The following is a 15238-nucleotide window of genomic DNA, read 5'->3' as shown; positions in this document are numbered from 1 at the left end:
TTTTCTATATTTAATAAAATTTAATTTTTCTGTAATATTTTTATTTTAATAAGATTTTCAGTAGGAATAATTTTGCTCTCTTAATAATAAAATTTCATAGGAAATAGTTATTCCAATTTTATTCGAATTAAATTTTCTATACGAAATTTTTATTCGAACACAAAAATTAAATATGTACAATGTTCTTTACAAAATTTAAATTCATATAACATTTTTTACAAAATTTTTATTGGAAAAGCTTTTTATACAAATAAAATTTTTATACGAATAAAATTTTTATTCGAATAATTTTGTTTACTTAGTTCTTATTGGAAAAAAGTTTTTTTTTACGAATAAAAATTTTTATTCGGATAACATTTTTATTTTAAACAAATTTTTATTCGAATAAAATATTCGTTCGAATATACTTTTCTTTACGAAATTCATATTTTAAAAAATTTTGTATTAGACCGACATTTTTCGAATAAATTTATTTTTCTTCAACATCTTTATTCCAATGGAATTCAAAATTTCTATTTGAATGAAATTTTTCATACGAAAAATTCTTAAAATACGAATAAAATTTATTTTTTCTTCCAATCGAATAAAGTTCTCCGAAATACCTATGTATTTACATAGAACTTTAATAAAGTTTCCTGTTATATAAAACAAATCGTTTGTCAATATTAAGCTTTTGTCAGCAAACACTTAAAATCCCCTCAATCATTCCCACACACTAAACAAGGGATGACTGTTTGTATTATCAACATTTAATTTTAATAAGATGATCACTTGAAATATAAAAGAGAGCATTTAAATTAAGAATATGACAATAAAAGACAAGAGCATATCAAATTACAAACAAATAAATGTAAACACATTCTCTCTTACAAACAAATATACAGCTATAGCCATATTAACTGCATGAGGGAGGGAGTCAGTCAGTCATTCATTTACTTTTTTTGTTGTAATTTAAAGACAACAACACAATTGTAAAGTACTTCTCATATAAATTTAGAAAAAAAAAACAAATTATGAAAAGTTCACATACTTTAACACACACTAACTAACTACCAACAACAACAACAGCATTTACAATAACAAATTGACCATGAGAAAAGTCACATGTGTTGCCACCAGCAAAGGTAAATAGATTTATAATAGAAAAACAAAAAATGTGGAGTAAAGAAAAATAAATAAAAAAGGGGAAAAAACTGAAAAAAGAAGTTAAAAAACAAATTTATAAGAAAAACGTTTATAAAATAAAGCAAACAAGAAAAAAATTAATTAAAAATATTTAAGAATAAATACTTTGAAAAGTTTGTTTAAAAAAACAATTTACAACAATCTCTTGCAATCACAACAATGTTCTTGTTGTTGCTGCTGCTGGACGAAAATTAAAAGTTTAAAAGAACAAGTTTTTTTTCTTCTTTATGAACGTGTACAAAATTTTTGCTGCTGCAAGTGTTTAAATTGTCCATTAGATGCTTGAAAGAAACACTGCAGCAGTTTTAATGTTGTCTTATAGGTATAGGAAAGGATGCGGGAGGGCAAGAGGTTTGGGGGTGGTGTTTTGGCACAGCACCAAACGACCCGGCCAGTAAATCTTAAAAATGGCAAAGAAATAAAAAAACATAAACAGAATTGTTGTTAGTGTTAGATTACAAAATGTGTGTTTATGTGTGAGCTCCTTTTGTTACTCTTGCTTAAAAAGAAGAAATAAAAAATGGGGAGTTTTTTTATTAGAGGCAAGAACAACAACAAAAAGACAAGAAAAACAAGAACAAGTGCTTCTTGTACATGCAGTGTTGCTAATTTGAGGTTTTTCACGTCAAGTCTGACGTTTTTAAAGTGCCAATTGCGGTTTTAGCGGTTTGCGGGAATTTTGGAGATTTTTAAACAGCGTTTGGTGATTTCTGACGTTTTTCCTAAGTCTATAGACTATAGTCTAGTCTATAGTCTAGTCAATAATCTAGTCTATAGTCCAGTCTATAGTCTAGTCTATAATCTAGTCTATAGTCTAGTCTATAGTCTAGTCTATAGTCTAGTCTTTAGTCTAGTCTATAGTCTAGTCTATAGTCTAGTCTATAGTCTAGTCTATAGTCTAGTCTATAGTCTAGTCTATAGTCTAGTCTATAGTCTAGTCTATAGTCTAGTCTATAGTCTAGTCTAGTCTATAGTCTAGTCTATAGTCTAGTCTATAGTCTAGTCTATAGTCTAGTCTATAGTCTAGTCTATAGTCTAGTCTATAGTCTAGTCTATAGTCTAGTCTATAGTCTAGTCTATAGTCTAGTCTATAGTCTAGTCTATAGTCTAGTCTATAGTCTAGTCTATAGTCTAGTCTATAGTCTAGTCTATAGTCTAGTCTATAGTCTAGTCTATAATCTAGTCTATAGTCCAGTCTATAGTCTAGTCTAATCTAGTCTATAGTCTAGTCTATAGTCTAGTCTATAGTCTATTTAGTCTAGTCTATAGTCTAGTCTATAGTCTAGTCTATAGTCTAGTATAGTCTAGTCTATAGTCTAGTCTATCTATAGTCTAGTCTATAGTCTAGTCTATAGTCTAGTCTATAGTCTAGTCTATAGTCTAGTCTATAGTCTAGTCTATAGTCTAGTCTATAGTCTAGTCTATAGTCTAGTCTATAGTCTAGTCTATAGTCTAGTCTATAGTCTAGTCTATAGTCTAGTCTATAGTCTAGTCTATAGTCTAGTCTATAGTCTAGTCTATAGTCTAGTCTATAGTCTAGTCTATAGTCTAGTCTATAGTCTAGTCTATAGTCTAGTCTATAGTCTAGTCTATAGTCTAGTCTATAGTCTAGTCTATAGTCTAGTCTATAGTCTAGTCTATAGTCTAGTCTATAGTCTAGTCTATAGTCTAGTCTATAGTCTAGTCTATAGTCTAGTATAGTCTAGTCTATAGTCTAGTCTATAGTCTAGTCTATAGTCTAGTCTATAGTCTAGTCTATAGTCTAGTCTATAGTCTAGTCTATAGTCTAGTCTATAGTCTAGTCTATAGTCTAGTCTATAGTCTAGTCTATAGTCTAGTCTATAGTCTATTCTATAGTCTAGTCTATAGTCTATTCTATAGTCCCTAGTCCTAGTCTATAGTCTAGTCCTATCTATAGTCTAGGTCCTATAGTCTAGTCTATAGTCTAGGTCTATAGTCTAGTCTATAGTCTAGTCTATAGTCTAGTCATAGTCTAGGTCTATAGTCTAGTCTATGTCTAGTATAGTCTAGTCTATAGGTCTAGTCTATAGTCTAGTCTATAGTCTAGTCTATAGTCTAGTCTATAGTCTAGTCTATAGTCTAGTCTATAGTCTAGTCTATAGTCTAGTCTATAGTCTAGTCCTATAGTCTAGTCTATAGTCTAGTCTATAGTCTAGTCTATAGTCTAGTCTATAGTCGAATTTCTATAGTCTAGTCTATAGTCTAGTCTATAGTCTATTCCTATAGTCTAGTCTATAGTCTAGTCTATAGGCTAGTCTATAGTCTATTCTATAGTCTAGTCTATAGTCTAGTCTATAGTCTATTCTATAGTCTAGGTCTATAGGTCTAGTCTATAGTCTAGTCTATAGTCTAGTTCTATAGTCTAGTCTATAGGTCTAGTCTATAGTCTAGTCTATAGTCTAGTCTATAGTCTAGTCTATAGTCTAGTCTATAGTCTAGTCTATAGTCTAGTCTAGTCTAGTCTATAGTCTAGTCTATAGTCTAGTCTATAGTCTAGTCTATAGTCTAGTATAGTCTAGTATGTCTAGTCTATAGTCTAGTCTATAGTCTAGTCTATAGTCTAGTCTATAGTCTAGTCTATAGTCTAGTCTATAGTCTAGTCTATAGTCTAGTCTATAGTCTAGTCTATAGTCTAGTCTATAGTCTAGTCTATATCTAGTCTATAGTCTAGTCTATAGTCTAGTCTATAGTCTAGTCTATAGTCTAGTCTATAGTCTAGTCTATAGTCTAGTCTATAGTCTAGTCTATAGTCTAGTCTATAGTCTAGTCTATAGTCTAGTCTATAGTCTAGTCTATAGTCTAGTCTATAGTCTAGTCTATAGTCTAGTCTATAGTCTAGTCTATAGTCTAGTCTATAGTCTAGTCTATAGTCTAGTCTATAGTCTAGTCTATAGTCTAGTCTATAGTCTAGTCTATAGTCTAGTCTATAGTCTAGTCTATAGTCTAGTCTATAGTCTAGTCTATAGTCTAGTCTATAGTCTAGTCTATAGTCTAGTCTATAGTCTAGTCTAGTCTAGTCTATAGTCTAGTCTATAGTCTAGTCTATAGTCTAGTCTATAGTCTAGTCTATAGTCTAGTCTATAGTCTAGTCTATAGTCTAGCCTATAGTCTAGTCTATAGTCTAGTCTATAGTCTAGTCTATAGTCTAGTCTATAGTCTAGTCTATAGTCTAGTCTATAGTCTAGTCTATAGTCTAGTCTATAGTCTAGTCTATAGTCTAGTCTATAGTCTAGTCTATAGTCTAGTCTATAGTCTAGTCTATAGTCTAGTCTATAGACTAGTCTATAGTTTAGTCTATAGTCTAGTCTATAGTCTAGTCTATAGTCTAGTCCAGCGGTTCCCACCGTTTTTTACTTCGCGGACCCCTGAGGAGTTTATTCAATTTCACGGACCCCCATACATATTTTGATATCTTATTGTTATAAATAATTGTTCATCCGAATATTGTCTTAGTCCTGGTCCATAAACCCTATAAAATATTCCCGTACATTGAGAATATTTAGTATTTCGGAGATGTTTTTAATTGCATGGTTTTAAATATAGAATGACTTCTAACATGATGTTTAATTTTATGATCGTGAGAGCTTTTATGTTCATTTCTGGTCAAGGTAGCGAAAAGGTTTCAGTATTGTCGACATGTGCTTAAAGAGTCATGTTTCTAAATTTTTTTGCGATTGCATAGGAGTGAGCTGAGTATGTATGCTAAGTTTTTAGGGAAAATATGTGAAAGTTAGACTTCTTCGATGTTGTTGCGTAATGCGTTACCCATATAAAATATGACCTGAACTCTTTGCGAATGTACTGTGAATTTGGATCTTAAATTTAAATTTTAAAATACCTACGAATTATTTTACTGCGTGGTTTTGACTATTTACGCAAAACGCTATGAATTTTCTGATGTTGATTTAATAATATTGGACAACAAAATGAAGTTAAAATCTGTGTATCACGTCGGAATGGAATATTTATATTTAAAATTAACTAGATTAACACTTTTGCTTTCAATTTAAAAAAATATTATGAAATGTGACCTACCAGTATCAGTATTTAATTCTAAGACAAATCATTATCCGTCTGATATAAAAACATTTATTTCGATACATATACATTTATAAAAATTACAAATCACGTAATACTTTACATTATAAAAGTGAAACAATAAATTTGTAGGGCCTAGCTTCATCCTGATAAACGACCGAAACAATAAAATTCAAAAAGTCACCAACAAATCTGGGATTATTGAATAAAAATTGTGTATTTTAGTATTTATGAAAAATTTGGAGAATATTTTTTATTCATGATTTTTTTCGTTCGTCTTCGCGGACCCCCTAGGATTTTGCTACAGACCACTAGGGGTCCGCGGACCCCCTTTTGGGAACCGTTGGTCTAGTCTATAGTCTAGTCTATAGTCTAGTCTATAGTCTAGTCTATAGTCTAGTCTATAGTCTAGTCTAGTCTAGTCTAGTCTAGTCTATAGTCTAGTCTATAGTCTAGTCTATAGTCTAGTCTATAGTCTAGTCTATAGTCTAGTCTATAGTCTAGTCTATAGTCTAGTCTATAGTCTAGTCTATAGTCTAGTCTATAGTCTAGTCTATAGTCTAGTCTATAGTCTAGTCTATAGTCTAGTCTATAGTCTAGTCTATAGTCTAGTCTATAGTCTAGTCTATAGTCTAGTCTATAGTCTAGTCTATAGTCTAGTCTATAGTCTAGTCTATAGTCTAGTCTATAGTCTAGTCTATAGTCTAGTCTATAGTCTAGTCTATAGTCTAGTCTATAGTCTAGTCTATAGTCTAGTCTATAGTCTAGTCTATAGTCTAGTCTATAGTCTAGTCTATAGTCTAGTCTATAGTCTAGTCTATAGTCTAGTCTATAGTATAGTCTATAGTCTAGTCTATAGTCTAGTCTAGTCTAGTCTATAGTATAGTCTATAGTCTAGTCTATAGTCTAGAAAAAATCCTTACTTATGTACGTGGGCTATTTACTCTTTTTAATTTTTAAAAGACTTTAGACTAAATTATAGACTATAGACTAGACTATAGACTAAATCTTAAAACGAATACTAATTGGGTTCGAACAAAATCAAATTTTATTCCGGTCGGAGAAATGTTAGATTTATTACCAAAATTTTTTGATTCTGACCCACCGTGTAAAGATGATATGGACTACCACCTGACTTCTACAGATGTGAATATCTTTTTATTAAAAAAGTTGACGGAATTAAAATTAAACCAAAAATATGATTCCCTATATTTAAACAATAAAGAAATCTGAAATATTTTCCAATAGGAACAAAAATAAATCTTGTAAACAAACCAATTTCCAATTTGATTACAAAATCTCTGCTTAAAAAAAACAGCTTAATTAGCCTTACCAGAAAAAAACAAAAATAATGTGCAAAAAATGTCTGCGAGAGTAAATGTACATGTTTGAATGAGTGTGTGTGTGTGTTTGATTTTTTTTTTTTACAAAAAAATTGTCTTTTTGTATTTCTGCGACTAGTATTCTTTGTTGTTGTTGTGACACAGTGACCCAATTCAAAGATTCGATTTTCTGGTTTTTCTAATGGACAGTCGGAGTTAAAAAGTAATAGGAAGAATACAAAAACGAAAATTGTTTACAATGGATGCTACCAGCTACAAAACGAAGACAAAGCTGCTGTTTTAAAAGTTATTTGTTTTCCAAAGAATAGAAATTTTAACACAATTCTATTGAAACATGTTTTTTTAGGCAAAACGACAAACCACAAAAGGAGTGTGAAGGAAAAAAATAAGAAAATCAATGTTATTTTTTAAGAGAAACAGCTTAAACAACAACAAAGTTTTTACAATTGAAAAAAAATCTCTCTTTATATACAAAACTTACCGTTATTTTACGTTGCAAAAAAAGGAGGAAGAAACAGATTTCACAATTCCTTGTTATTATTGTTGTTGTTGTAGTTATTTGCAAATTGCAATTGTTTTTGGTTTTTCGTCAATTTTTTTCACAAAAACACACACAAAAATATGCACATAAATAAAGTTGGTTTTTTTAAACAAATTTGCTTGGAACTTTTGCCTTTTTAGGAAGAAAAACAAATCCTTTTTTAATTTTTTTTTATTATTCTAGTTTTAAGAAAAATTCACAATTATTTATTTCTTTTTTCTATTTAACTGATCACAAAAACGTGTGTTACTAGGTTAAGCTTGAATATTTTTTTCACAAAATTTCCTAGGAAAATATTAGAAAAGTGTTTTTTCTTTTGTTTTTGCTTGTAGGCGTCTTAAATTCTTTTTTGTTTAAACTTTTTGTTGTTTTTTTATTTGCAAATTTGGCGCCGTATTTCACTTTGTTAGGTGTTGCGTTTTTAAATTTCTATTTGTTGCTGCTGGAATTTTAAATTTATTTGTGGTTTATAATTAAACTTTTTCTTTTTCTACTTGTGCTGTGAAAACTTTATTTTATTTTGTTTGGTAACAACGTAACACGCGTAAGCTGGCTTGATAACACACTCTTGCAAAGGGGAAAATTCTTATAGTGAAAATTTGTCCATTTTTTTAGCACTAAAAAAACTTTTCTTCTTTAAAGATTTTTCACATTAATTCAGCCGTATTATGGCTGAATCAGGGTTGGATAAAGCAGTACTATTGACATATTGTATCAGTGCAATTTGACAATTGCAACAGTTTAAAGTACAGTAGGAGGAGTTTGAAAACGAAGAAGAAAATAATTGTTTGTTTTTAATTTTATAAAATAACTGTTATATAACATTTAAAAAAACTATTATACCTAATTATTTTATAAATTTTCTTTAGTAGAACTATACACTAGACTATAGAATGGACAATAGAAAAGACTGACTATATACTAGACTATAGACTATTGTCTAGTCTATAGTCTAGTCTATAGTCTAGTCTATAGTCTAGTCTATAGTCTAGTCTATAGTCTAGTCTATTGTCTCGTCTATAGTCTAGTCTATAATCTAGTCTATAATCTAGTCTATAGTCTAGTCTATAGTCTAGTCTATAGTCTAGTCTATAGTATAATCTATAGTCTTGTCTATAGTACAGTCTATACTCTAGTAGTCTAGTCTATAATCTAGTCTATAGTCTAGTCTATAGTCTAGTCTATAGTCTAGTCTATAGTCTAGTCTATAGTCTAGTCTATAGTCTAGTCTATAGTCTAGTCTATAGTCTAGTCTATAGTCTAGTCTATAGTCTAGTCTATAGTCTAGTCTATAGTCTAGTCTATAGTCTAGTCTATAGTCTAGTCTATAGTCTAGTCTATAGTCTAGTCTATAGTCTAGTCTATAGTCTAGTCTATAGTATAATCTATAGTCTTGTCTATAGTACAGTCTATACTCTAGTAGTCTAGTCTATAATCTAGTCTATAGTCTAGTCTATAGTCTAGTCTATAGTCTAGTCTATAGTCTAGTCTATAGTCTAGTCTATAGTCTAGTCTATAGTCTAGTCTATAGTCTAGTCTATAGTCTAGTCTATAGTCTAGTCTATAGTCTAGTCTATAGTCTAGTCTATAGTCTAGTAGTCTAGTCTATAGTCTAGTCTATAGTCTAGTCTATAGTCTAGTCTATAGTCTAGTCTATAGTCTAGTCTATAGTCTAGTCTATAGTCTAGTCTATAGTCTAGTCTATAGTCTAGTCTATAGTCTAGTCTATAGTCTAGTCTATAGTCTAGTCTATAGTCTAGTCTATAGTCTAGTCTAGTCTAGTCTAGTCTAGTCTAGTCTAGTCTAGTCTAGTCTAGTCTAGTCTAGTCTAGTCTAGTCTAGTCTAGTCTAGTCTAGTCTATAGTCTAGTCTAGTCTATAGTCTAGTCTATAGTCTAGTCTATAGTCTAGTCTATAGTCTAGTCCATAGTCTAGTCTATAGTCTAGTCTATAGTCTAGTCTAGTCTATAGTCTAGTCTATAGTCTAGTCTATGGTCTAGTCTATAGTCTAGTCTATTGTCTAGTCTATAGTCTAGTCTATAAACTAGTCTATAATCTAGTCTATAGTCTAGTCTATAGTCTAGTCTATAGTATAATCTATAGTCTTGTCTATAGTCCAGTCTATACTCTAGTAGTCTAGTCTATAATCTAGTCTATAGTCTAGTCTATAGTCTATAGTCTAGTCTATAGTCTAGTCTATAGTCTAGTCTATAGTCTAGTCTATAGTCTAGTCTATAGTCTAGTCTATAGTCTAGTCTAGTCTATAGTCTAGTCTATAGTCTAGTCTAGTCTATAGTCTAGTCTAGTCTATAGTCTAGTCTAGTCTATAGTCTAGTCTAGTCTATAGTCTAGTCTATAATCTAGTCTATAATCTAGTCTAGAGTCTAGTCTATAGTCTAGTCTATAGTATAATCTATAGTCTTGTCTATAGTCCAGTCTATACTCTAGTAGTCTAGTCTATAATCTAGTCTATAGTCTAGTCTATAGTCTAGTCTATAGTCTAGTCTATAGTCTAGTCTATAGTCTAGTCTATAGTCTAGTCTATAGTCTAGTCTATAGTCTAGTCTATAGTCTAGTCTATACTAGTCTATAATCTAGTCTAGAGTCTAGTCTATAGTCTAGTCTATAGTATAATCTATAGTCTTGTCTATAGTCCAGTCTATACTCTAGTAGTCTAGTCTATAATCTAGTCTATAGTCTAGTCTATAGTCTAGCCTATAGTCTAGTCTATAGTCTAGTCTATAGTCTAGTCTATAGTCTAGTCTATAGTCTAGTCTATAGTCTAGTCTATAGTCTAGTCTATAGTCTAGTCTATAGTCCAGTCTATAGTCTAGTCTATAGTCTATTCTATAGTCTAGTGTATAGACTAGTATATAGTCAGTATTTTCTAATGTCCATTCTATAGTCTAGTGTATAGTCTAGTCTATAGTCCTGTCTATACATGCATAACTCTCCAATTTTGCATTAATTTTAACATATAAAATAGTTTTTTTAATCGTAAGTCATTCAGAATATATTAAAAACGCCTAATTTTAAATTAACAATAAATTGCAAAAAAAATTGTACGTGATAAAGTGCTGTCACCTTAATAATAACACCTGCATTCAGCCATATAACAGCTGAATTCTACAAATTTAGGCTGCACAGGTTGGTAGCACTGTTACACATATGTTTTTCACAGGGTTACCAAGGTTTAACTAATATAATTTGTGCTAAAATTATTAACGCAAAGTAAAAGGTAAATTATTCTAAATTATTAGATAATTATACTACGAAAAGTTTATGTATTATAAAACTTACTTTCTTATTAATTTATTTTTCCATTTTTTGCTATATTATCTTTAAAAATATTGTTCATATTTCTTGATTTAAAAATAACGTCTTCCTTCAAGTACAAATATAACCTCTCTGTTTTAATTTGCATCCACTCTCTCTCTCTGTTCTGCACTGTCTGTTTTTGTTTTTACCCACCAGCTGTTTTTTGTTATCATTCTGTTGATTATTCATAAATTATTAAATTTTTGTTTTCTTTTTTCCACAAAATTACTTTAAATTTCAAGAAAATTTCTTTAAAATGGCTTTAGTTGATGTAGATTCTTGGTAAACGAAATTTTTTAATAAAAAACAACTAAATTCTACTTTTTTTTAAACTATTTTTAGGCAAACAGAGTTTGAATCTTGCAAACGCTTGAGCAATACTTTACTATCGCAACTAAACCAAAGGGATGGCAAACAACATTTGTCCGCTGAATACAATCGTTTTACCACAGCCATACAGGTGGGCCTGAGACAACATGATCGTGAGTTGCAGCAACTTAGATTTAAACTAAACGAAGCCGAAAAGAATAAAACACTGTAAATGAAAGGAAAATTTAATATAATTTTTAGTTTTAAATAAAAATGTTTATTCCCATAGATCTGCAGAGGAACTTGTTCAACGAAAACGTTTGTTGGATACTTTACAGACACAACGCCAAAATTTGCAACGTAAATACACTAACACGGCCAATAATGATCGCGCTGCTTTATTAGAAAATCCTAGTTCTTCGGCTGCCGCAGCAGCTAGCGGAGAGGATAGTGATGCTGCACCTATAATAGATGCTCATGATATACAGACTTTAAAACAACAGCAAATTAGTATGCTAGAAGAGCAGAATAGGGGATTGGATACTTTATCTCAAACCTTATCCAGACAAAGACAATTGGCCACACAGTTGGGTCAAGAGGTGGAGGATCAAAATGGTAGGTTTTGAATAGGAAATTGTGTTATAATGATTATGCTTAATTTATGTTTTAGATATTTTGGATAATTTGGCCAATACTATTGAAAGAGTGGAGACGGGTGTTAGTATAGAGACAAGAAATATAGGTTTGGTTAATAGAAGAGATAGTAGTACATGGGGTAAGTACATAACTGTTATACAAAAAATGTGGATATACTTATATGTCGTATCAGTTATGCTTCTTGAAAGCATGTAAATTTTTCTAAAGAACAAGCAAATAAAACATTTTCTAATAACCGATATACTAAAAAGTTCTTGTAGTACTCAATGTAAACCTAATTATAACTTTTAAAATTTCCTTCTTTTCTTATTTATTCCAGGTTACTGGGTGATAATCTTTACTTTAATGGTCATCATTACAGTAGTGGCTGTTTTGTAATTTAGCAATGACGTAAATATCAACTCAACTCCCACTAATTGTTGCTTGTCTTGTAGTTTGTAAGGTATTTTTTTATACATACATGTATGTTTGTGTCTTATTAATTAGTTAATTCCAAAGCTAAAGTATACCTAAAGGAGTGTAACGTATTTGTATGATAATTATTTAATCAAAATAATATTAATCTTTTATTAATTAAGTTGTACTATTAACTATTATGTAAAATAAATTTCAATGTTTGTAAAATATGAATAGATATTTTACAGCATTTATAATAAAAGTATAATCATAAATAGATTTTTGTTTACAATTGGAAAGTTTTGAAATACAATAGGTAATGTTATAGTCCTATGATTTGTGAACATGTGACGTAACTATTTTGTAGTTAATTTTGATTCAAATTGGGTTTTTAGTCCAGTGACAGGTATAGTTTACTCTCTATAAGTTCATTGATCCTACATTTAATGAGAATATTATATGAGAATAAATTAGAATAAATTCCAGGCTCCTGGTTATGCGCAAGTATAGTAAATAATCATCTGCTCAACATCGATTTTTCAAAATTAACTTCAAATTCTTTACTCCACTATGGACTTTGTCCATTTAAAACCCAAACATATATGTAAATTTTATATTTATGTAATTTATTGGAAAATTCTTTAAGAATTTTTCCTTTTTTTATTTTGTTTTATAATTTAACACTACATCGATCGTTTAAATACAACTTCACTAGATTTATTAACTGGATCAGCTCTTCCAAGTATAATTTAAAACATCTATAGATTTTGTATTTTCTTTGTTTTTTCATTAAAAAGGTTTAGCCTTCAATTTGGTTTTATCTTGGTTTGTTTTACAATTTATGAATTACATTAATATTAAATTAGATTAGATGAAAATTTCAAAACAACACAGCAGTTTTTTTTTTTTTTGTTACAGGATTTAAGCCAAATCAGAGGCATAGGGGACATGGGCCAAATTGCCAACAGCACCTACAGACAATTTGGAGGAACCGGCCTTCTTGGCAGCTTGTTGGACATCTTGCAAAGAAATACCATCGATGGCAGAGACTAAAGCATCAGCGCTTTGTACTTGTTGGGTGAGAACAGCTTGCAAACCCATTTCGCCAATGAGAGAGCTGTCGGTAGCATAAGCTTCCAAGACGGCAGCCTTAAGAAGAGCCTTGCCACGGTTGACATCATCGGAGGAAACGGTGCCAGATTTAAGGGCACGGGCAACGGCTTCAACAGCTTTGCCGGCATGTTGGGCATCGGTGGAGACAACAAAACCGAAAAGACCGGCATCAGCATAGCTGGCATTCAAGGCAGCGAAGGAAACGTTGGCATCACCTACAGCGGACATGACAGCTTTGCCGAAGGGACCATTGATGGCACCACGCTTGGTGACAGGGCAGGCACCGACAGCATGTTGGAGTACGGCAAAGGCCAAAGCTTCCTTGGCATTGCTGACAGCACCACCAAGACCAGCAACGGCAACATGAGCTACATTACCGGGAGTATCCTTGCGGGCATCACCACCATAGTAGTTGGCAGATTCGCTGCCAGATTTGCCACCACTAGCCAATTCCAAGCTTTGGGCGAAGCCAACCAAAGCGGTTTGATCGACACCAACACCGACAACAGCACAACGGGCAGCTGTGCAGTTGTTGGCTACATAGTGCAACAAAGTTTCAGGAGACAATTTGCCAATTTGGAATTTGGGAATGTACACGGAGTTACCCAAACCGGTGCGGAAGGCAGCTTTGTGCAATAATTCAACGGCACGGACCTACAATTTTCAATATTTTACTATATAACCAGAATATTGCTTTAATTTTTAAAAACAAACCTGTGGAGGCACGTTGGCAACTTGAGTCTTGACCAAGGGCAAAACATCGTTCAATTCCCAGGGTTTGAAGGCGGGTTGAATGACATCTTGCAAGTAGCGCAAACCAGTTTCCAAATGATTGGCAGTAGTTTCAACGGTATAGGCAACAACTTCACGATCAGAAGTAACAGTCAAGGCACCACCCTTCTGTTGAATGTTGCGGGTAACAGCGAAACCGGAGCTATTCTTGTTGGTCAAGCCAGCAGCCACACGCAACATGTGAGAGGCACCCTGGGTGTCGTAGGTTTCGTTACGGGAACCAGCACTAAAATTTTGGGAAAAATAATATAACTCCAATTGCTTTTATTGTTTTGAAGGAAATCACCTACCGGAATACTACGGAAACACGAGATACAGGCAATTGAGCTTCAGCCGAAGCAACAACAACTTTGTTGTCCAATTGTTTGCATTCCACACTGGCAGCTTGTCCTACTGGTCTGGGACAGGCAGTGGCAGAATAACCGCGTTTCTTTTAAAGCACACAATAAACAAAATATAATAATTATTTACCATTTAAACTAGTAGGGAAAAAATTTCAGTTCATGGTTACGTTTCTCTAACATTTACGTAACCATGCTTAAGGCGACTCACTCAACCAGACTTTTTCTAAGTTTTTACACATATTTTGTTTAAAAATTTCTTTACTTACAGCAATAACACGCAACAAGGGAACTTTGCTAGCGTTGCAAGCCATTTTTATTAGTTGTTTGATTTAATTTATTTCAAAGAATTATGTGCTAAAGTTTAAGCTACTCGGAAAATTCCCCCTCCTGAAGAAAAAACTAAAATTTTTTTCTTCTCTCGGCTCGTTTCTGGCAAAGTACTGACAACTTGTAAATGCTAAAATTGTCTATTTGACGTTTAATGTCAAATTAGCTGAGACAACCACCTGCAAACAATTTTATAACAATGGGGCAACTCTTACAAGAAAATGTTTTTTTCGTATATGCAATTTGGTAATGGCAAGGAATGTCTTTAAGTTTTTAGAATGTCAAATCGCTAATGAAAAAAAAAAATGGACATTTATTGAAACCACATAGAAATATTTTCGCTAATTCCACTCTGCTGTCACCTTAGTCAAATCAGCCAATGCTGAGCACGACACACAAACATGTGTATTTTTATGAGTTCAGAAATTCTAGGACATTTTAACAATTTCGCGCGCACATATAAAAATAATCATTTTTAGACAATGGCTGCGCCAATAATCGATTCCTAAAATAATTATCTCTATTTTTATAACTTTTTTGGCACAACAATATCTTAATAATAAAAATTTGCACCATATACCATGTTAATGGCAGTGGCAACCCAATATATCGGTTCATATTACAATTATCTTTCAAAATTCATATAACTTTTTTTGGGCAAAAAAATCTGATCGATTTGAGAATCAACGGATCAAATAGTGAATCATATAATTGGCTAATTTTTAGATAGTAACAACTAGGGTTCTATAAATCGATTTTCGAATAATCGAACAATCGACTTTTTGTCGAAAAAAGTCGAAAAGTCGAAGTCGACTATTTTGTTCCAAAAAAGTCGATAACTCGACTATCGTCTAT

General features: G+C 31.8%; 2 protein-coding genes across 2 annotated transcripts; one reads left to right on the top strand and one right to left on the bottom strand.

The window, feature by feature from the left end:
* Nucleotides 1-10556: 10556 nt before the first annotated feature.
* Nucleotides 10557-12080, top strand: LOC119608804 (syntaxin-8). Its single transcript, XM_037963329.1, has 5 exons — nucleotides 10557-10727; nucleotides 10788-10982; nucleotides 11044-11369; nucleotides 11425-11529; nucleotides 11731-12080. The coding sequence occupies exons 1-5, from the start codon at nucleotides 10702-10704 to the stop codon at nucleotides 11787-11789; spliced, it is 711 nt and encodes a 236-aa protein (XP_037819257.1). The 5' UTR covers nucleotides 10557-10701; the 3' UTR covers nucleotides 11790-12080.
* Nucleotides 12081-12416: 336 nt separating this feature from the next.
* On the bottom strand, nucleotides 12417-14592 carry LOC119608803 (cytochrome b-c1 complex subunit 2, mitochondrial). The gene is made up of 4 exons (XM_037963328.1): nucleotides 14323-14592; nucleotides 14003-14142; nucleotides 13635-13938; nucleotides 12417-13574 (listed from the first exon to the last, which is right to left on the bottom strand). The coding sequence occupies exons 1-4, from the start codon at nucleotides 14365-14367 to the stop codon at nucleotides 12729-12731; spliced, it is 1335 nt and encodes a 444-aa protein (XP_037819256.1). The 5' UTR covers nucleotides 14368-14592; the 3' UTR covers nucleotides 12417-12728.
* Nucleotides 14593-15238: the final 646 nt, after the last annotated feature.

The sequence above is a fragment of the Lucilia sericata genome, unplaced genomic scaffold (assembly GCF_015586225.1).
Source record: "Lucilia sericata isolate MDLA Ls3-8-SP2 unplaced genomic scaffold, ASM1558622v1 Contig000881F_arrow, whole genome shotgun sequence".
NCBI lineage: Eukaryota > Metazoa > Arthropoda > Insecta > Diptera > Calliphoridae > Lucilia > Lucilia sericata.
The sequence above is the reverse complement of the archived record's forward strand: the minus strand, read 5'-3'. Positions and strand labels throughout refer to the sequence as shown.